Source organism: Microcaecilia unicolor, chromosome 3 (assembly GCF_901765095.1).
Source record: "Microcaecilia unicolor chromosome 3, aMicUni1.1, whole genome shotgun sequence".
NCBI lineage: Eukaryota > Metazoa > Chordata > Amphibia > Gymnophiona > Siphonopidae > Microcaecilia > Microcaecilia unicolor.
This window is the reverse complement of record NC_044033.1, coordinates 134,826,895-134,850,734: the sequence shown is the minus strand read 5'-3', so window position 1 is coordinate 134,850,734 and position 23,840 is coordinate 134,826,895. Positions and strand designations below refer to the sequence as shown.

General features: G+C 42.8%; 1 protein-coding gene across 1 annotated transcript in view; it reads right to left on the bottom strand.

Moving 5' to 3' along the window:
• FH (fumarate hydratase) overlaps positions 1-23,840 on the bottom strand; it is a 160,299-nt gene that overhangs the window by 60,901 nt on the left and 75,558 nt on the right. Inside the window, exons 6-8 of the mRNA XM_030196382.1 lie at positions 17,194-17,359; positions 14,711-14,914; positions 4,365-4,492 (exon numbers count right to left, since the gene is read on the bottom strand). Of these exons, the coding sequence (XP_030052242.1) occupies positions 4,365-4,492; positions 14,711-14,914; positions 17,194-17,359 (498 nt within the window). The remainder of the gene's footprint in view (positions 1-4,364; positions 4,493-14,710; positions 14,915-17,193; positions 17,360-23,840) is intronic.

The following is a 23,840-nucleotide window of genomic DNA, read 5'->3' as shown; positions in this document are numbered from 1 at the left end:
GTCACCCAATCAAAGAATTCAATGAGGTTCATTTGGCACGATTTCCCTTTGGTAAAACCATGTTGTCTCGGATCTTGCAACTTATTGGCTTCCAGGAAATTCACTATCCTTTCCTTCAGCATCGCTTCCATTACTTTTCCAATAACCGAAGTGAGGCTTACCGGCCTTTTTAAGGTGATCCATATCGCTTCTTCCTTTCCCCAGTTCCCTGTCATTTCAGTCGCTGTGATATCATTTCTCACATACAGAGCTACTCCTCCACCTTTACGCCCCTCTCTATCCTTCCTAAAAAGATTATAGCCTGGTATGTTTGCATCCCATTCATGGGAACCATTGAGCCATGTCTCTGTGATTGCAACTATGTCCAAGTCTGCCTCCAAGATTAGGGCATGAAGGTCATGAACTTTATTGCTTAGACTGCAAGCATTTGTGGTCATCGCTTTCCATCTACATTTCCTAGTATGTGTTTCGGTTTTAGTGATTTGGGGGTGTCTTTTCTCTTTGGGTACCTTCATATCTTTTTGTTCCACCTTCTTTGCTTTTTCTTTTTCTTCCGCCTCAGTTTTATTTTCAGGAGCATCACAGTGCTGTAGTGGAGCAAAAGAATTCTGTAGGGGCAAAACTTGTGAGGGCGGATGCTTCTGTGTCACATAACGAAGCCTGCCTGAGCCTACTGTGAACCATCTATTCTTAGGTGGTATTATCCTTTGAGGTAGTGGTGAGAATTTGGTATGATTCTGTGCAGTATGATTTTGTGCAGTCCTAGAAGTTGCTTTAAGTGCATTCAATTCCTGCTTTACTTTGCTGAGCTCCTGTTTTAAACTAGCAAGCTGAAGACAGATAGGACAAGCTTTAAGTCTCCAGAAGCTTGGTCTTGAAACTAAAGAACCACAATTATTACAGAGAATAAAAGTCATCTTGATTTGTTGAAATGGGTATGAACAGGTGTACTATGATGGGGTTGTAATTAGGGTGGGGTTAATTTATGATACGTAGTATATTTGGTAAAGCTATATAGGAAGTGTCAGTCTTGGGGTGGGTGGGTTGTGGAGCAGGGTGGGTGGGCTTAAGCTTAAGACCTATGGAACCAATGATATATAACGATTTTGAAAATTTCTTGTGCCATTCCATGCTTCTTGACTATTTTATGTTATTAGGCTACTGTGGTGCTGCTTGTCATTGCAAATATAATCCTAGTACATCTAGTACAGTGGATACAGCAACTGGCAGAAGAGACTTTTACTGAGATACATTTCTAGTAAAAAAAAAAAAAAAAAAAGTAAAAATAAACATTTTGTATTAGGTTACAACAAGTATTTATACACTCTCAAAGAAGAACTTAAGCATGCCACCATTCAATACCAAAAGCTGAAATTCTTTTTAAGATGAACTAGTACTATTATGACCCTAGCATAAAAGCAAACAAGTCACATTATTTAGGAAAATCAAACCTATTTCTATAATGCCCTGTGTGTTCGACATTAATCATAATCAAACTTTAAACAGGCTTGACTGCAGAATATAAAGAATGTATTTTTCATCTGAGTAGTTATGATGAGTAAAATGGATTTAATCTTTTCACAGCACATTCCTTCCAATTTGCTGGAATCCAACAGCTTACTTGCTGAAAGCAGGTCTGGCAGAATTTCAGATGAAAATGTCAAAACAGCCCCCCCCCCCCCAACACACACATATTAACATTCTGTTTGTAGAATCCTTCCATCTCCCCAATCTTGATCCCTTGTGCCTCTCTTTTCCTGTTATAATTGTTTTTACTGTTAACCGCTTTGATGCCTATGTGCAGGCCTACAGCGGTATATCAAATGAGATAAAATTAATTAAATAAATGTCCTTTTCTTGCAGGTTTGACATAGGACCTAGAACAATGGCTCCCAAACCTGTCCTGGGAGAACCTCAGACAGTCAGATTTTCAGGATATCTGCAATGAATATGCTTGAGCTTGATTTGCATGCATGTATGGATATCCAGAAAACCTGACTGTCTGGGGTTCCTCCAGGACAGGTTTGGGAACAAATGATTTAGAAAAATGTGCATATTTTAACCACAAGGGAAGTACTCAAATGGCAACTACCTCATCTGTTCACTCTTGGTGTCATGGGACGGTTCAGAAGGATATGGTCTCATCCCTCCAAACTTACTTTTCCTTGGGTGACCCCCATGGAACAGTTTATGGTACAGTATCTTAGAGCTTCAACCCCGTGCAAGATCAGATTGTTGATTCTGTTGCCGAGACACTGACGAAAGGAGTAAAGGGCACCTTGTCCAAGTTACTCCCCTTATGAACACCCCTTCTCTTCTCTCCTCCAGCCCAGTCTGTACTAGCAATGGAAAAAGTTACTGTGAACAGTTTGGACTTATGACAGTGTCCAGCAAGAAGACATGCGCCATTTTTGATATGACGTCTAAGTCCAATTTTGGACGTTTTGCACAAAACGTCCAAAATCCGAATAGGAAAGGAGGTCATTTTTGAAAAAGCAAAATATCTTTTTTTTTTTTTTTTTTCAAAAATACTGTTTCGAACAAGGCCTTGTGCTTTGGACATTTTGTTTTTTTGGCCCATTTTCGGGAAAAATAAAATAAAAAAAGTGCAAAATGTTGAAATTCATGCCATTGGGATGTAGGAGGAGCCAGAATTTTTAGTAGACTGGTCCCTCAGAAATCCCACTAAAGCAATGAGGCACACTAGAGGGCACTACTGTGCACTAAATAAAATTGCTCCCAGGTATAATCTCATCTTTGCTCCCTTACATTGTCCCCTGAGTAAAACCAACTACCCCCCACTGTACAACTGCCCTTATGGGTGAAGGAGGCACCTATACGTGGGTACAAGTAGGGTTTTGGTGAGTTTGGGAGAGGTCACAGTTTCCACCACAGGAGTGACAGGTAGAGGGAGATAAGGTCCTGAGTCCCCCACTCCATAGTGCACTGCAGTGACTACTACACTACTCCAGGGACTTGCATGCTGCTCTAATAGACCTGACTTTTAACATCTGAGGCTGTCATAGAGGCTGGTAAGTTATACTTTTATTCAAATTTTTTTGGGGGTGGGAGAGGATCAGTTATCACTGCGGGTGGTGGGTGGGGAGTATTTGGGGGTCACCCCTGATTCTATCCAGTGGTTATCTGGTCATTTAGGGCACCTTTTTGTGCCTTATTAGTTATAAAAACAGGTCTAGCTCAAAATGTCTTAGCTTTAGTCCTGGACGGTTTTATTTTGTTCCATTATGGCTGAAAAACGTCCAAGTCTTAGGAATGCCAAAATCCCGCCCTTACCACACACCCCGAGATTTGGACGCACTGCAGAAGCACAGCATAGAAAAAGTCTGAAAAAAGGGTTTTGAAAATACTGATTTGGACATTTTTGTGAGAAAAACATCCAAATGCTTCTATATGCCACTTTTTAGACATTTTTCTCTTTCAAAAATGAGTCCCATAGCCTCCAGAAACATTTTAAAGATTTCACCTGTGTCTGAAACAGTCCACGAATGGATTCTCAAACTTTTTTTTATCCCAGGAAAGATGTTCTGTTTATAGGATAGAACATTCAGTGAAATAAGTTTCGCAAAAATTAACAAGCAGTTAAGTGCAAAGCCTGTGTGGTAAATGCAAGGGGCATACCCTGCATACACAATTACCATACTCTGTCATCAGTACAGATACCAATCATCAGTACAATCAATGACCAGGTCCAATCCCTCCCATCCCCGATTAGCTTCCCCAAGCCCTCTAATCTCCCCAGTTACCAAGCCTCCCCCAGTCATCCCTAATCACCTTCCCCAAGCCCATGATCACATTGCTCAGATAAGTCAGTCCCTGACTCAAAGCCCCACCCAAAACTTGCAAAGGAATCTCACCCCCAGAGGGCCCCCATCACCCCCAGTACGTACCTGGAGATGACTGCTGGTGGTGTAGTGTGGGAGAAAATGATGTTAAAAAACTGATGATGCAGTTAAGATGTACGTATATGAATATGATGGGTCACTATGATCACAAAATGTTTGACTTTAATGATTCTGTTCAAAGTGTTTAATCATCAATAAAAACCGCTGAAACATAATCGTGTAGCTGAAGGAATGAGGTGTTACTTTTGTGTGCGCTCCCTCTTTTACCACAACCCACTGCACTTTCTAACCATCTAGTATCAGAAGACCTGATTATATTTGTAACTACACAGACACATTTCTTTTTCAAGCAGTGTGCTTGGAGATAACTGTGAAACTTGGCACATAAACAACAACACAAAATGTGTATATTACTTCAGAAATGCATGTTTAAGAAATATTCAAACAAAACAACAATATGAATTCAAACATTATCAGCCTAAAAAAAAGTTTTGGGCTTACAATCATTGGCTTGAAAACGTTCAGCTCAAAATGTCCATTGCTGCCTCCTATTGTTACTGCAACATGATTTCCCATTACTTGAGCTGCCACCATAGTAAGGGCCTCACACTGTGTAGGGTTCACCTTTCCTTTGGGGGACAGGAAAGAAAGAGAAGACAGATCAGTGATTTTTTTTTTTTTTTGTATTCATTGTACTATTATCCTCTGAACAAACACCAAGGTTCAACAAAGACAATCCCAATTGTGGAAAACGAACAGAAGAGAATTAGCCATCAAATATCATCTGGGCACATAATCTGAGATTTATTAAAGCCAATGCTCATGAAGCCTTTCCAACATTTCTCCAAGGGACACAATAGCATTTTGTATCTTCCTCTTTTCCTTTCATTATGATGTTCAGTTTACACCACAAGTGCATTTCTTTGTATTCTCTCTACCTGTGCATCTGGAATCCTTAACCTTGCTGAGCTAATTAAAACCTACACAGGATCAATACCTGGCTAACAGGATCATAACAAAAACCAGGCTTCCTCCAAAATCTGACATAAATTCCCCATGGATTGATGCAGTTAACGGTAGCTAAAACAACTTGCGACAGCAGAAACAGTAGAAGGTTCTTGAAATGTTTTCCTACTTCTACTTCCTAGTATCATCCATTATCCTTTCCTTTAATGTTTTTAGTCTCATGCATTACACCAATGTTTCTCATACCTCACATTAACACTATCTGCTTTTGCCTCACCTAGAATGTAAGCCGCAGTGAACTCTAGAAAAGGGATATTAGTGGTATACAAGAATTGAATTGAATAACTAATTTCATCCAGTAAGATATGTGATGCCTATAGTTATTTCCTTATTCTATGTAGTGTTCCTAGCCTGAATCAAGGGCAGATGTGGAAGGCACTCCTTAATTTGTATTTCCCCAAGAACATAGTAAAATAGTAAATGACGGCAGATAAAGACCGGAACGGTCCATCCAGTCTGCCCAACAAGATAAACTCATTTTACATGGTATGTAATACTTTATATGTATACCCGAGTTTGACTTGGCCCTGCCTTTCTCAGGGCACCGACTGTAAATGTCTGCCCAGCACTGTTCCTATACTAAAAGTTCTGAAGCTAACAAGCACACAATATTGTGCAAGGAGTCAGTGAAATGTTTAAATTAGGAAGTAAAAAAGTTCTATATGTTTTTGAAGTTTAAAGAAGCCTCCAGATTAAAAATAAAGGCATTTTTGAGTTTGATTCTATCACTTTCTGATTTGGGGCTGCAAAATACTTCCAAATTAAAGTTAGATAATGTTTAAGTGATGGCCATAACATGGTCAAGTATTAACTAATTCTAATTTCCTGAATGTAACTCACCTTGAGCTGCTACTACTGAAAAAGGTGTGATCTAAACCCAAATAAACTGGTGAACGCTCACTTGTTTGTAATAATTGGAGTGGTACTGTGTTATCTTTTATTGTTTTTAAGTGGTTAGAATATGCAATGGTCAAGTGATGATGGGATCTGATGGACTGTTTGTTTTACATGTTGCTACTTTGTCTTATGTGTTGTGTTAATGTTATTTTGTCAAATTTGAGGCACCATTTCTCTTATTTTATTGTACTCCACTTAGTACTATGGATAAGCAGATTAGAAATAAATAAAAATAATTTTATTACTCGTTCTGTAGGATTTGTAAAAGGTTTACCCTCCAGTGGTTCTTTGGTTTTTCTCATTCACAGTTGTACTATGCATAGATCGATCCAACCATGTCAAAATACGGGATGGTTTTAATTAGTTAACATTTCCAGCATTACGTCTGGATTGCCACCCATTCCTCTCTCTTTCTCTTCCTCTCCCAGAGTCCAGTGTTCAGCAACGTTAATATATGTATTGTCTGAAATTTGGAGGAGTTTTAAGAACCCTGTCATCTGCTCCTCTTTGATAAGCTTGCGCCATGACACCTATGAACTATAATGTAGTAAGGAGTGGTGCTCCAAACTGAGCAGCAGAGACTTAACAGAAGATTAGTACAAACAATAAACCTCAATGCTTCTTTCTTAAAGGAAGTTTATACCCACAAATATTTTTTTAAGTTTTCAAAGTGCCCTTTTCTAAAGTTTACAATATTTTACATTTCTTGCCTGCAAAAGTTTATTTCTAGAAACTTCCTATGAAATTCATGATGTTACAATTTCACCAAGCTTCCTGGATAATCAGTCTCAGCTCAGGCAAACATTTCAGAAATACATAACCACACATGCAGGAAAATTTTGTAACGGGGTACCTAGCATCGGAACGCACACGGATGCATATACTGCACCTACTTTATAAAAGCCTGTGTGCCATTAGAGTCTCCCAAGAACTCTCACAAAGTTGCTGCTGTAAAATTACACCACATTCATGTGTGTGTATTTTATATGACATATCGGCATGTAGGTGCCACTCCCACCCAGCTCTACCCCAGGAGTACCTACATGGACTATGAGCTGGTACTTTTATGCATGTATACCCTGGGGCATTTATAAACAGCAATCTTTAAAACATTGCTTCACAAGTAGAAACTCATCACACAAAATTACCCCCACAGCAATCCTTATGTAGCACACATTTTAACTACTTCAAAGTTTGGTTCAAACTGAAATCCTTGAGAATTATAGTTTCAGAATATCTAAATTAATAATCAACCAGACAAAAGAACATAAGAGGTGTCATACTGAGACAGGCTAATGGTTCATAGAGTCCAGCATCCTGTCTCTAATGGCTGGTCTGAGCCACTTAGAACCCGGCAGAATCAAAGAGCAACGTCCACTTCTATTGCTCACTCTTACAGTGGTTATCAAAAGTCCACACCCTCCTGCAACGTTTTAGTACATCAGACTTCCATGGTTTCCAATGATTGATTTGATTTTTTTTCCACTCAACACACCTTTCAAAGAAAAAATGTTTTAATGGGGGAAAAAAAACACACCCTATACAAACAAACAAAAAAAGGTGAAATGCAGTAATTGGATAAGTCTTCCATTAAAAAATATGGTGTTGGAAGAACTTTTGAAAGCAATTACAGCTGCAAGTCTGTTGGATATGCCTCCACTAATTTTGCACAACTAGACCTCTTGGTATTAGACCATTCTTCACAAAACTGTTCAGGCCATGTTATGTTCTTTGGTGAGCACTGATGGCCAGCAATCTAAGTCATGCTGCAGAATGTGACCAAATTGAGGTCAGGGCTCTAACTGGGTCTCTCAAGTACATTTACATTTCTGTTCCTTAGCCACTCGCTGTAGCTTTGCCTGCATGCTCTGGGTTGTTGTCATGTGGAAAGGAGAACTTCCTTCCCAGTTTAAGCTTTCTTGCAGGTGGTGGCAGATTTTCCTTAAGGACTTTTCTGTTCTTTTTTTTCCATTTACTGTCCCTTCTATCCCGAGAACTGCTCAGTCTTTCCTTGATGATGAGAAGATGGCAAACCTCATCTACTGAAAACTTTGTAAACATTATAACATTACAGTACAATAAAAGAACTAAAATTTTGAAACTGAAGAGGATGTGATGACCTGGGATATTCCCATTCTAACCGATAAACTCAATGCAAGGAAACTGGGCATAGTCATTAAGGAGAAAACTATGACAACTGCACTGATAATGGGTGATAGTTCAAGTAATTATTCTGAACATCATAAGATCCTCAAGTACCACGCAATTTGCAATCAGAGATCAAGAAAATGTGGTAGAAAAATAAAGAAATATTTTTCATTGTATTGGGCACCATAGGCCTTGTTAAAAGCCCTTTCCAAGCATACCCTTATAGATTGCTTATACATATTACATTTTATAACTTCATTAGGAAGTCTTCTTTGGCATAATACAAGTATTATAGCAAACGCTAGCAGTTAATTTAAATGAGATCAAACTCCAAATACCCTGTCTTAACCAGTGAGATTCATTACTTTCATGTTACGGACAACACTTGCCCATTTGGAGACACTGCTCCTGAAGGGAAACATAACATGATGCTACTTCCACTATACTTCACAGTAGGGATGATGTCGTCTGGATGATATGCTATGTTGGGGCTGCTCCCCAATTAACACTCTAAATTCAGGTTAAAACTTTTTATTTTAGTTTTATCAGAGCATAAAACTGTTTTCTCACATGGCTACATTAAGTGTTCCTCTGTCTACTTCAAATGGAATTTGAGGTGGGCTTTGAGTAATGGCTTACTTCTTGTCATCCCACCCTATAATTCAGATCTGCAGAACTCTGAATCAGTAAAATTAAGTGCACAGCTATAGAAATTAGGCTTATACTTTTTCAGAATGCAGTAAAAAACCTAATTTCTAAAGCTGTGCACTTAATTTTACTGATTTTAAGGTATGGTATAGTGTTTATTCTTGTTATATTGATGTTTGCTATTCTTTTATAATGTTTACTCCTGGCCAGAATTCTGCACCCAAAAAAAAAAAATCAGAATTCTACACAAAAAATTTCAAAATTCTATGCATAAAAATTTACAAATTCTGCATAATTCTATGCACAAAATGTGCAAATTCTGCAAGTTTGTCAAAATTTTACCAATATTACAGCCCCCAGTACAGATACCATCCATATTTTTCCAGCCCTCTCCCTGCACTCACACATAACTTCCACCTTTACAGCCCCCTACATCCCACCCACCCACACACATCTACTTTTTTTTTTTACAGCCCCCTCACTCCCTCCCAAACACACAGCATCCAGCTCCCTCCCTGCCTGCATCCACACTTCATCAATATTTTGTTCAGTCCGTCTCCTGCACTCACCCTTGAGGTAGGAGCAGGAGCTGCTGTATGGGAGTACCTCTTCGGGGCAGGAAAGAACCCCACTCTTTCCTGCCTGCTGCCGTGGCTCTGGGCTGCTTTTTCCAAATAGCTGCCAAGACTTCCTGCAATAGTCTCACAAGATTACCGCTTAAAGTCTCTGGCAGAACGAGCCAGAAAGCCGCCACTAGACCACCAGGGTGTACTCGGGTAGGCCTGGGAGGGCAGCAGGGGAGCCAGTCAGCCTTTGTCACAGGCTGGGGTGGGCTCACCGCAGTTCTGGGGGGTGACGCGGAGGCCAGCCAGACAGCCTCGGAGTGCAGATTCTGTGCAAAAATGTAGAATTCTGAGCAAATTCCGACAAGAGTAAATGTTTTGTTATACATTGTTGTCCACCAAGGACAAGCTATAAGGATAAATGGGTTAGAAATACTTTAAAATAAATATGCCCAGAATTTGTTATTTAAAATAGCTTTCACCATTTTGCATGATACTAAGGCCAGGTTCTCTTCTGAATAGAGTCATGGAACATCCTGGAGTTCGTTGTAAAAGAAACTGGCATTATAATGATCACCTTCCACTCTTCAGGTACAGTGGCCGATTTTAATGATAGGTTACAGAGTAGTAACTATAGCTCTGCAATTTCATATTTCAGTTCTTAGTGAACTCAACTACCACCAGGTCCTGGTGACTTATTACTCTTTAGCTCATCAATCTGCTCTACTACACCTTTCAATTTCACAGCAATTTGCTTCAGTTTCTCACTTCTCCTCAATATTCTTTTCAGTAAAAACCAAAAATATTTTCCATTACTTTTTTTTTTACTTGGATGTACTTCATGCATTTCCAGTAGTAGTTCAAGGAGAGTTACATTCATATACAGCAGGCATTTCCCTGTGCCAGGGCTTACAATCTAACAACTTCCTTTACTAATAGCTAGTATCAGGGCTTTTTTTGTGCCAGTACGCGCCGGTACAGCGTATCGGCACCTTTTTTCCACCTGTCCTAACTTTGAGCTGCGCTCTCGCTCTCTCTCGCCGCTGCCTCTGCCACCAACGATAGCGGTCTGTCCTGAGCTTTTCTCCCTCCCTCCCCCATACCTGTTCCAACATGTTTTTTTTTTCTCTTTGGAACACTAACAGAGGCAAAGTTCCACGTTCAGCTGCCTGCCCTGCATTGGCTGATGAGTCCTTCTCTCTCTCTGCCACACCCCTGTGGAAACAGGAAGTTACAGCAAAGGGGGCGGGGCATGGCAGAGAGAAAGAAGGACTGCAGAGCTGACGCAGGGGAAATGTTTAGCGATGCTGGCAAGGGAGGGGCGGGGTGCAGGAGAAAGACATGGGGAGGGAGGAAATTTTCACCTGACCTGGGCACAGGGGGTGGGAGCGCAGGAGAGAGACATGCTGGACTCTGGACTCAATGGAGGTTAGAAAAAGCAGGAGACGGCCGACAGGATGAGCTTGTCACATTGGTTCACACAAAAAGATAATTAGAAATAAGGGACTCTCCTATGCCTGGTCCATCTGTAAAAAGTTTAAAGCTGTTCTAAAGTTGTTCCAGTTGGATAGGCAGTGCCTTCAAAGGTGGAGGAGAAAAGATTTTTTTTTAAACTTATTGGGGGTCCCAAAAAACAATAAGGCAAATGATCTGCAAAATCCAATATGGGAAAGAAAGTCAACAGATCAATGTCACAACAAAAAGATTTTATTGAAGATACCATGTATGAACAAATCGCCCGACACAGGCCGTGTTTCGCCCACCTAGGGCTGCGTCAGGATTCCCGTTTGAGCTGTTTTTTTCTTGACTTTTATGTACCATATTTGCCCCTTTACGAAGGTTTCAAATTAGCCCCTAACGCAGCCCTAGGTGGGCGAAACACGGCCTGTGTCGGGCGATTTGTTCATACACGGTATCTTCAATAAAATCTTTTTGTTGTGACATTGATCTGCTGGCTTTAAAACTTATTGGACAGCTTTTTAATTTATTTGATATGTAGATATAAAGAAACAGCACTTATAAACTCTGTATTTTGTGCTCATTTTTCTACACTGTCCTATACAATACAGATGGCAAAATTTCAGTGAGGATGAGGATAACCTGTTTCTTGATGGGTTCATCTTGACTGTTGTTGTAATCTGTCTTGGGAAGCCTGGTATTATAAATATTGGAAGTAAAATTAAACTCTCCATTCATTGGGACACATGGAATCACAACTTCACCTGGACATGGATTGAGAGGAAAGCAGGGGAGAGAGGAGAATTGCTGGACATGGATAGATGAATGGAGGGGACGGCAGGGGAGAGATGAGAATTGCTGGACATGGATGGAGAAGAGAGCAGCGGAGAGAGCAGAATTGCTGGACATGGATGGATGATGAATGGAGGGGAGGGCAGGGGAGAGAGAACTGCTGGACATGGATGGAGGGGAGGGCAACGGAGACAGGAGAATTGCTGGACATGGATGGAGGGAAGGGCAAGGGACAGAGGAGAATTGCTGGGCATGGATGGAGGGGAGGGCAAGGGAGAGAGGAGAATTGCTGGACATGGATGGAGGGGAGGGCAGGGGAGAGAGGAAAATTGCTGGACATGGATAGAGAAGAGGAAAAGGAGAGAGGAAAATTGCTGGACATGGATGGAGTGGAGGGCAGGGTACAGAGGAAAATTGCTGGACATGGATGGAGTGGAGGGCAGGGGAGAGAGGAAAATTGCTGGGCATGGATGGAGTGGAGGGCAGGAGAGAGAGGAAAATTGCTGGACATGGATGGAGTGGAAGGCAGGGGAGAGGAAAATTGCTGGACATGGATGGAGAAAAGGAAAGGGAGAGAGGAGATTTGCTGAACATGGATGGAGGGAAGGGAGAGAGGAGAATTGCTGGACATGGATGAATGGAGGCGAGCACGAGAGAGAGGAGAATTGTTGGGCATGGATGGAGGGGAGGGCAGGGGAGAGAGGAGAATTGCTGGGCATAGATGGAGAAGAGGGTGGGGAGAGAGAATTGCTGGACATGGATGAAGGAGGACAGGGGAGAGAAGAGAAATGCTGAGCATGGATGGAGAGGAGAGCAGGGAAAAAGGAGTATTGCTGGACATGGATGGATAGAGGGGAGGGCAGGGAAGAGAGGAGAATCACTGGATATGGATGGAGGGGAGGGAAGAGAAAGGAAGGAGATGCACATGGATGGAGGGGAGGGGGGAAATGATGGACATGGATGCAAGGGATGGGAGAGAGGAGAAATGTTGGACATAGATGGAGGGGAAGGAAGAGAAAAAAAAGAAGATACACTTGGATGGAGATGAGGGAAAGGGACAAAAGGAGAAAAACTGTACATGGATGGAGAAAATAGGCAAAAGATGGATCCACTCTAACTCTTCCAGTCAAGTCTGCGGAGGACCCAGTTTTTGCTTATGGATGTAGGGAAAGAAATGAAGAAGAAAGGAGGAAAGTAAAGAAATAAATGGACATGAAGCCCTGGAAACAGAGTTAAGATAACAGATAGCAGCAGAATCAGAAACTAGGACCAACATGATCAGAAAAATAAAGTCACCAAACAACAAAGGTAGAAACATAATTTTATTTTCATTTTAGTGTTTGGCAAATGTCCAATTTGAGAATTTACATCTGTCTTATTTTGCACTGTATAGGAGTTATCATGTTTCTTTCTGCTAGTGTTCTGCATGCAGAGTCTAGCATCTTAGGATTTCAGGTTAATTTTTGCCTGTATTTGAAGAGGGGATATCTGTTCTGCATGTGTGACTGGAAGGTCAAGTGTCTGAATAGGGATCTGTTTGTTAGGTTCTGAGATTTTGATCACATGTTGTGTTTCATATTTGGCAAGACTCTTCTCCTAATTCCTGGTCTGTGTACTACTTTGGTTTGTGTCATTTTGGGTATACTGCAGCTGTACCAGCTTATAGAGATGATTTATAATGGGAAAAAAATGACAAGTTATTTTTCTTCTCCTACACTGGTGTAATATTTTCATTGATCTCTTTTACTAGCCATGGTGCATATAAACAGGCGTGTGGCTACTGAAGGGGTAGAGTCAGATAGTGACCCCACCCCTAAGGTTATCCATAATGGAGTACCGGTACCTTTTTTCCTACAAAAAAAGCACTGGTTAGTATACACTAACGTTATTAATGTGCATCATTTGTTGCTAGGCCATTAGATATTAGAAAGGCAAATAAAACTGGCAATACATTAATATGAAGTTTCAATTACAAAAAAAAAGTTAAGGGAAATCATCAAAAAAATTCTGTTATGAATAGAAAAGTAAGGAACACTATGGAGGTTTTTTTTTTTAATCCCAACTTTGGGGTTTGTCGTTTTTTTCTCCATAAGATTATTGCCATTTTGGAATTGAAAAGAGGATAGTAGTAGTACTGTTGATTTTATGGGAACCCTTTTAAGCTCATTTTTACCTTATAGTGAACAAGGGTTGCCGAGGGCTCTGCATTTCCAATAAACAATGGCATTAGTCATTTATATTATAATGTAGCGTTTTCTCACTTACTGGATTCTACTTATAACAGAATTATTTGATGATTTTTGAAATTTCAATCACCCCAACTTATCATGGTATGCTATGGAGGACAATCAGGATGCTATTAATGAATGCTTGATGAAGCAGCTGATCCTTGAACCAATGACAGGAAGAATGACTTTAGATCTAATTCTCAGTGGAATGCACAGTGCATTTTTTCTAGCGAAAAAGGTGCTGCTACTCAAATGCCAGGCCACCCTTCAGGGGTGGGGTGATCACTGAGGGACCCACCCCACAATAGCCAGGCCCCCTGCAACCAGTCACAGAATCTATGAAAAGGCAAAAATTGCTATGTAGAGCCTGAGCTCTTTCATTAAAACTTGGGAATCATGGGTTGATTTTAGCAGACAATGGAAAAGGTGCCGGTACTCAGTACCCCCAAGTACCCCCTCAAAAAAAGCCCTGGGAATGCAGGACCTGGTGCAGAAGTAACCATGAAGGGGCTGCATGGCTATGATCATGATGCAATAAAATTAGACATAACATGGTGCCTATGGCCTATCTCAAGCCCACTCTATAAAGAAAAATAAACACTAAATTTTCTTTACAGAATACTCAAAAATGCGCTTACTTTTAAGGCCTGAGCACTTACACCAGTCCCATTAACTTAGTTTTGAATTGGAACATGCGTAAACTACAGTATTCTACAATTATGTACCGTATTTTTCGGACTATAAGACGCACTTTTTTCCCCCAAAATTTGGGAGGAAAATGGGGGGTGCGTCTTATAGTCCGAAGGTAGATTTGGCTGGCTTATAGTCTTATAGTCCGAAAAATATGGTATATATCTGTGAACTCTGCCCCAAGTTTCCTTATGCACACATCCACTAACAAAGTAGTCATCAAATCATAGCGCATATTTTTTCGTTAGGACAAAGAGGGCAGAAAAACCAAACCAGAAAAGACTGTCTTTAACATGGGAGTTTCTCACTCTAAAACCCATCCTTTAACTCCATCCCGACCCCCTACCCGTAAACATTTTCTTAAACCAGTTTTGTAACGAACAGTGTAGTGAGATACCTGGCATAATGCTACTTCCGGGTTCATTTTCAGGTAGTATGAGTTCTCCTAGGCCCGAACGGGGTCCAGATCCAAGGAAACGGATATCATTGGCTATTTTCATCAGACTGCATGCCACTGTGTTCATGGCACCACTTAGCTCAACTAGAGCATCATGGGCAGCCAGAGCTTCAAATTTGTTTGGTGCGGTAACAAATGGCAATCCTAAAGAGAGGGAGAAAAAAAAGAGGAAGGATTGAAAAGTAGCCATTAGAAATACCTTCATTTGCACTCACATGAGAAGAAATTAAGAGTATTGATTTATAAACTAAGAAATATAAAAGCTAAGAAAGGCAAAACAACAATTGTCAAAGCCATGTTCAAGGTAAAACAGAGCTTTACCTGCAGAAAAGGACTTTTTGAAAAATGACCATCCTATATGTGATATAAAGTAGGCTGGTTTGATTTTGGGGGGGGGGGGGGGGGGGGGGGGGGGTTACCATGGGGGTGATATTTTATAAGACATTCAAAGATGTATACCACTGTTTTTATACATAGGAATAGCTACTTATAAAATTGGTTTTGGGCATAAACTCACAGAAATAAATGCTGTGGATGTGTAACATAGTATGAGGGAACAGGTTTGCATATTCTACAAATGCATTACCAGTAACAATTTTTGAGGAATAGTTTATAGCTCTAGTATTAATATTTTTTATTTACCCCTGTATTTTTAGCTCTTGACTACAGTGGAACCAATTTCTAGAGTACCCTCCAGATCAAATCCAGTGTTACCTTTTTTGTAATTTGCAGCCTTCTTAGCACCCTCCCTAGGAGCAAACATTGCTACCTCTTCAGAAGCGTGAGCACCTACATTCAAGGGCTGATACAGTCATCGAACATGGAGGAATGTTAAGACCCAGAGGTGATAAAGATGTCATGCCCCTTCCACCTGTCTCACAACAGAGCCAATTTCCCTGTGTAACAGTGAGAACAGTGCAGGGTTTGCTGAACCAAGGGCAGTGTACGCACAGCAGAAGGAGTAGGCTTCACAGACCCTTTACGCTTTTGTATGCAGCATTAGGAAATAGTAGAAAACAGAGCAGATGAAAAACACCAACAGAAAAAACTTTGGCCACCTCTTGGTGTCAGGTATATGCTGCCATCTTAGCAACTCTGTCTTCCTCTCTTAATTTTAACATTCAAAGGAAGTGCATATTTTGCATAAACAACTGTATTTGGAATTGTGTTTAAGTTACTATGCATTACAACACATAATAGAAAAATTAGGGAGACCTAGTTGTTTCTTTGTTGAAATTTAGTGTATTCATTTTTTATTTATGTATTTTTTTTTAGAAAGAAAATTGCCATGTTCTTAAATATACTCCAAGTTAACATATATATATCAAAATACTTTTTTTTCATTACTGTCTCGTGCTTTTGAGATTTAGACTTTGAGAGAGCAGAATGGGAAAATTGTACAAGAGGTATGAAGACTTCTGCAAGACACCAAGGGGCATTTTTGATAGGACGTCTAGGTCTACTTTGGATGTTTTGCTAAAAATGCCCAAAATTCAAGTGCAGCGTATAGCCATTTTGAAAACAGAAAAACTTTTCCTTTTCCAAAAATGGCTATTTGCTAAATGTTTTTGTGCTCTGTGCGTTTATGTTTTTGGTCCATTTTCAGGGGGAAAAAAAAGGTACAAAATCAAGCCATTTGGATGTAGAAAGAGCCGGCATCTTAGTAGACTGGCCACACGAACATCCCCAGAGATCAATGGGGCACTGCAGTGGACTTAAAAAAAAATGCTCTCAGGTACACATCCCACAGTTGCTCCCTTATCTTGTCTGCTGAGCACCCCCCAAAACCCACTACCCCCAACTGTACACCACTACAGTAGCCCTTATGGGTGAAAGGGGAACCTATATATGGGTACAGTGGGTTTCTGGTGAGTTTTGGAGGGCTCACAGTTTCCACCACAAGTGTAACACATAGGGGGAGATATGGGCCTGGGTCCAACTGTCTGCAGTGCACTGCACCCACCACTAGACTACATCAGGGACCTGCATGCTACTCTAATGGACCGGAGTATAACATCTGAGACTGGTAGAGAAGCTGGTAAGTAATGTTTTTAATCAAATTTTTTGGGGGTGGGAGATGGTTAGTGACCACTGGGGGAATACAGGGAGGTCATCCCTGATTCCCTCCAGTGGTCATCTGGTCATTTAGAGCATACTTTTTGTGGCTTATTCATTAATGCTAAAAGGCAGCATATCAAAAATTCAAATAAATTATTATTAACTAGTTTAAGTTTAACAAAAACAACCAGGGTTGCCTTACTGAAATGCAAAGTCCAACCACTTATAAAGCAAAAATTAAATACAACTCCAATCTCGCAGTCCAAACAAGTGATCCTTGTAAAATTTACTAAAAACATTTCAAAGGCAAACTTGGTTTTGATAACATAGCAGAAGGACAAAACATCCTTCTCCTCAAAGGTTACCTGTGAGGTCTGCCACTTTAGCTGCGACCTTCTCTGCAAATCCAATTCTGGTGTTTAATCCAGTGCCAACCGCTGTGCCACCAGCTGCTAGCTCATAGACCCGAGGCAGGGCTGCTTTGATTCTGGCTATGCCATACTCCACTTGCTGTACATAAGCACTAAATTCCTTTCAACAACAAAACAGAAACAGGCAACAAAGTAAGTGACTACTTGACAATTTTTTTTTAATGATCAGAATGCAAAACAGCCACTCAAATCTGCTATTTAAAAAGAACTATACCTACATGAACTATATTTTATAAAATCAGAGAGGACCACATCACTCAACTGAAATGTTTTACTGCCTGGCTCTGTTTTGCACCCTAACAACTCTGCTCAGAGAATCATGCAGAGAGCACATGCTGCACACATAATGAACACTGGTTATTACTGACTTTCACAGTGATGTGAATTTATTTTTTTTATAGCCTGCTTATTAACTAAGCAGGTACTAATAAAAACATTCACAATAAAATTACAAAAAACAGATAATGGGGGAGGGGGAAGAGGTGGGAGGTTCGGGGAAAGGTGGGTAGGGGTTTGGCGATGTACATGAGAAGACAGTGGTATTAGGAGGCTAGAGGTACATCCTAATGCAGGTTTAAGGAGTAGTGATCGGTTAGTACAACAAATATGATAAGGGAGGTTTTCTTTGGTGTGGAGGGAGGGGGGAGGGAGGGGGTAATTAGAGCAATAAATAGAAGAGCTGTTTAGTTAAAAGTTAAAGTTACCTAAGTAAAGGATACAGGCCTAACCCTAATTTTAAAAGGGTGAATTGGTGATAATATGGGGGAAAAGGCTGCTGATGCAATGCTACAATTTAATGTCCTAGTGGACAGCTTCACAATTGAGTTATGTATCATTTGATACTGGACTGCAGGTCGTTTGAAATGTCAGCATAAGGTGGGGAGGGATAAAATAAAAACATTTTGAGAATGGTTGTACACTGGTATTTAGTAAAGATTGCTGTATACTAGATGTTAATATTGTGTTACATGAGATTGTACTTATGGAGGAATTCTCAATAAAAATGTTTGAAACTAAAATTACAACAACCAAAGAGACTGCCTCTCATGCCCTTACTCACATAACATGTATGCCTGTGCAAATAATTGTTGGGTCAATATTAAAAGCAATTTAACTGTCCAGAAATGGCTCCTGGCTGGTTAAATCGCTTGTTCAGGACTAACCAGTCATTTTCAGTGGCACTTAAATGGTTAGTGCCACTGAAAATACCCAGTTAGCACCTGTCTAAAAAACAGTTATTTGTTTTTTTGTTTTTTTTTGGGGGGGGGGGGGGGCGTTCTAGGGGGCAGAGTCGGCACTTAACCAGCCAAGGTAACTACATAAAGAGAACCACATAAAAGTCAGTTCTATCTTTATGTGGTGCCCTATAGCTGATTAAGTGCTGAATATTGCACTTAACCGTCTACACTTTAGTTGGCTCTGGAAACCTGGAAATTCAATGCCAAAGTCCAGATAATTTCTGGCCATAACGCTGGTGGCGGTCAGCAAAATGATGAACCACCATTGGCTGAATATCGACCCCTGTATTTTTAATCTTCTCTTAAATTTGGTGACAGGAGACGTAAGCTGCTTGGTAAACTGTTCCACAACAGAGGCCCAGTAATGGAAAAAGCACTGTCCTGGGTGTCTGAGTAATGAATCTTTGCCAACAAAGGCAATACTAATTGCTATAAACGTGTAGATCTAAGAGCAGACTGGGTCCTAAATCTGAATCATTTGCATCAAATATAAAGGAGCAATGCCAGACTTAAAAATATGCATTGGCAATTTAACTTGTATTTTAAATCACATTGGAAGACAGTGTAAAGCTTTCACAGAAACAGTAATATGATCAAATCAATTTAATCCAACTATCAAACATACTGCAGCATGCTGTATAACTTGCAACATGAGTGTGTAACACCTAGATATAAACTGTTGCAACAGTCTAATTTATACAAAACCAAACTTTGCACAACAATTTGGAAATCAAATCTAGGTAACATTAGCTTAATTTTAATCAGAACATTCAGTTGATAAAAACAAGTTTTAACAACTCTAGCTACATGAGCCTTCAAATTCAAATGTCAATCCAACAACATATCAAGACTCAGGATCTGATTTTGAATTGTCTCACTACTGTCTTGAAATCCCACAGGTGCAAAAACTTAATCATCACATCTTTGCCTATCTAATTTCTGTTTTACATAAATTCAAGGCGCTCTTGTTTTCATTCATCTAGTGTTGCATATTTTCCAAGCAGTACTGTAATCTAACATGTCCTATCAAAAATCTTTCAGACACAATCTGTAACCCTGCACCAAGGGTAAGGATAAGGCAGTTGTGAGGGAGATCCTTTAAGGACTCAAACATCAAATTAAGTTAAAAATCTGAACCGATCCAGCTGGTGTGCTAACTACATCAAATATGGAATTTCTAAAGGCCACAAACTTCATGGTTAGCGAATGATACATACCTGTAGCAGGTGTTCTCCGAGGACAGCAGGCTGACTGGGTTGACGTCCACGGCAGCCCCCACCAACCGGAACAAAACTTTGCGGGCGGTCCCGCACGCAGGGCACGCCCACCGCGCATGCGTGGCTGTCTTCCCGCCCATGCGCGACCGTTCCCGCTCAGTTGAATGACAAGCAAAGGAATAAGTAAAAACGCAACTCCAAAGGGGAGGAGGGAGGGTAGGTGAGAACAATCAGCCTGCTGTCCTCGGAGAACACCTGCTACAGGTATGTATCATTCGCTTTCTCCGAGGACAAGCAGGCTGCTTGTTCTCACGACTGGGGTATCCCTAGCTCTCAGGCTCACTCAAAACAAGAACCCAGGTCAATTGAACCTCGCAACGGCGAGGGCATAACAGAAATTGACCTACGAAGAACAACTAACTGAGAGTGCAGCCTGAACAGAATAAAATCGGGTCCTGGAGGGTGGAGTTGGATTCAAACCCCAAACAGATTCTGCAGCACCGACTGCCCAAACCGACTGTCGCGTCGGGTATCCTGCTAGAGGCAGTAATGTGATGTGAATGTGTGGACAGATGACCACGTCGCAGCCTTGCAAATCTCTTCAATAGTGGCTGACTTCAAGTGGGCCACTGACGCTGCCATGGCTCTAACACTATGAGCCGTGACATGACCCTCAAGAGCCAGCCCAGCCTGGGCATAAGTGAAGGAAATGCAATCTGCTAGCCAATTGGAGATGGTGCGTTTCCCAACAGCGACCCCCTTCCTATTGGGGTCAAAAGAAACAAACAATTGGGTGGACTGTCTGTGGGGCTGTGTCCGCTCCAGATAGAAAGCCAACGCTCACTTGCAGTCCAATGTGTGCAACTGACGTTCAGCAGGGTGGGTATGTGGTCTGGGAAAGAATGTTGGCAAGACAATTGACTGGTTAAGAACTCCGACACCACCTTTGGCAGGAACTTAGGGTGAGTGCGGAAATTTTGTATAAGGAGCATGAGCTACCAGGGTTTGCAGCTCACTGACTCTACGAGCTGAAGTAACTGCCACCAAGAAAATGACCTTCCAGGTCAAGTACTTCAGAGGGCAGGAATTCAGTGGCTCAAAAGGAGGTTTCATCAGCTGGGTGAGGACGACGTTGAGATCCCATGACACTGCAGGAGCCTTGACAGGGGGCCTTGACAAAAGCAAGCCTCTCATGAATCGAACGACTAAAGGCTCTCCAGAGATGGCTTTACCCTCTACACGATAATGGTAAGCACTAATCGCACTAAGGTGATTCCTTACTGAGTTGGTCTTGAGGCCAGACTCTGATAAGTGCAGAAGGTATTCAAGCAGGTTCTGTGCAGGACAAGAGCGAGGTTCTAGGGCCTTGCTCTCACACCAAACGACAAACCTCCTCCACTTAAAAAAGTAACTCTTTTTAGTGGAATCCTTTCTAGAGGCAAGCAAGACGGGAGACACCCTCAGACAGACCCAACGAAGCAAAGTCTACGCCCTCAACATCCAGGCCGTAAGAGCCAGAGACTGAAGGTTGGGGTGCAGAAGCGCTCCGTCGTTCTGCGAAATGAGTCGGAAAACACTCCAATCTCCACGGTTCTTCGGAGGACAACTCCAGAAGTAGAGGGAACCAGATCTGACGGGGCCAAAAAGGCGCTATCAGAATCATGGTGCCGCGGTCTTGCTTGAGCTTCAGTAAGGTCTTCCCCACCAAAGGTATGGGAGGATAAGCATACAGGAGGCCGGTCCCCCAATGGAGGAGAAAGGCATCCGACGCTAGTCTGCCGTGTGCCTGTAGTCTGGAACAGAACAGAGGCAGCTTGTGGTTGGTCTGAGAGGCGAAAAGGTCCACCGAGGGAGTGCCTCACTCTCGGAAGATCTTGCGTACCACTCTGGAATGGAGCAACCACTTCTGCGGTTGCATGACTCTGCTCAGTCTGTCGGCCAGACTGTTGTTTACTCCTGCCAGGTATGTGGCTTGGAGAAGCATGCCGAACTGGCAAGCCCAACGCCACATCCCGACGGCTTCCTGACATAGGGGGCGAGATCTGGTGCCCCCCTGCTTGTTGATGTAATACATTGCAACCTGATTGTCTGTCCGAATTTGGATGATTTGGTAGGACAGCCGATCTCTGAAGGCCTTCAGCGCGTTCCAGACCGCTCGGAGCTCCAGGAGGTTGATCTGAAGATCTTGTTCCTGGAGGGACCACAGACCCTGGGTGTGGAGTCCATCGACATGAGCTCCCCACCCCAGGCGAGATGCATCCGTCGTCAGCACCTTCGTGGGCTGCGGAATTTGGAATGGACGTCCCAGGGTCAAATTGGTCCGAATGGTCCACCAGTGCAGCAAATTGCGGCAACTGATGGGCAGACGGATGACATCCTCTAGATTCCCGGTAGCTAGACACCACTGGGAAGCTAGGGTCCATTGAGCAGGTCTCATGTGAAGGCGAGCCATGGGAGTCACATGAACCATGGAGGCCATATGACCCAGGAGTCTCAACATCTGTCGAGCTGTGACCTGCTGAGACGCTCTGGTCTGAGAGGCAAGGGATAGAAGGTTCTGCGCCCTTGCTTCGGGAACGAAGGCCTGAGCCATCTGAGAATTCAGCAGCGCTCCTATGAATGCCAGAGATTGGACTGGCTGGAGATGGGACTTCGGGTAATTTATCACAAACCCCAGCAGCTCCAGAAGGTGGATAGTACACTGCAAGGACCGAAGAGCTCCTGCCTCTAAGGTGCTCTTGACCAGCCAATCGTCGAGATACGGGAACACATGCACTCCCAGCTTGCGTAGATACGCCGCAACCACCACGAGACACTTCGTGAATACCCGTGGTGCAGAGGCGAGCCCAAAGGGCAGGACACAATACTGAAAGTGCCGTGTCCCCAGACGGAATCGGAGATACTGTCTGTGAGCTGGCAGTATCGGGATGTGAGTATAAGCGTCCTTTAAATCCAGGGAACCTAGCCAATCGTCTTTCTGAACCATTGGTAGAAGGGTGCCCAAGGAAAGCATCCTGAACTTCTCTTTGACCAGGTATTTGTTCAGGCCTCTCAGGTCTAGGATGGGGCGCATCCCCCCTGTTTTCTTTTCCACAAGGAAGTACCTGGAATAGAATCCCTGCCCTTCCTGCCTGGGTGGCACGGGCTCGACCGCATTGGCGCTGAGAAGGGCGGAGAGTTCCTCTGCAAGTACCTGCCTGTGATGGGAGCTGAAGGATTGGGCTCCCGGTGGGCAATTTGGAGGAGTGGAGGCCAAATTCAGGGTGTATCCGCACCGCACTATTTGGAGAACCCACTGGTCGGATGTTATCAGAGGCCACCTTTGGTGAAAAACTTTCAACCTCCCCCTGACCGGCAGGTCGTCCGGTACAGACACTTTGATGGCGGCTATGTTCCCATGGATCCAGTCAAAAGCCCGTCCCCGGCTTTTGCTGTGGAGGCGCAGGGGGCTGGTTAGGCGCACGCTGTTGACGGGAACGAGCGCGCTGGGACTGTCCCTGTGCCTGAGGAGGCCTTCGGGCCGGCTGGGTGTACCTACGCTTGTTGTAGGCGTAGGGCGCAGCCTGCCTGGCCCGGGAAAAACGTCCACCTGTTGAGGTGGATGCTGAAGGCGCCCGGTGGGAGAGCTTGTCGAGAGCGGTATCCCGCTGGTGTAGTTGGTCCACCAACTGCTCGACCTTCTTGCCAAAGATGTTATCCCCCTGGCAAGGGACATCCGCCAGTCGTTGCTGGGTGCGGTTGTCCAGGTCAGAGGCACGCAGCCAGGAGAGTCTGCGCATCACTATACCTTGGGCCGCAGCTCGAGATGCCACATCACAGGTGTCATAGATACCCCTGGACAGGAACTTTCTGCACGCCTTCAGCTGCCTGACCACCTCCTGAAAGGGCCTGGACTGCTCCGGAGGGAGCTTGTCGACCAGGTCCGCCAGTTGCTTCACATTGTTCCGCATGTGAATGCTCGTGTAGAGCTGGTATGACTGGATGCGGGTGACGAACATGGAAGATTGGTAGGCCTTCCTCCCAAACGAGTCCAGAGTGTGAGACTCCCGCCCCGGGGGCACCGAGGCGGTATCCCTCCAACTCCGTGCCCTCTTGAGAGCAGAGTCCACGACCGCCGAGTCATGAG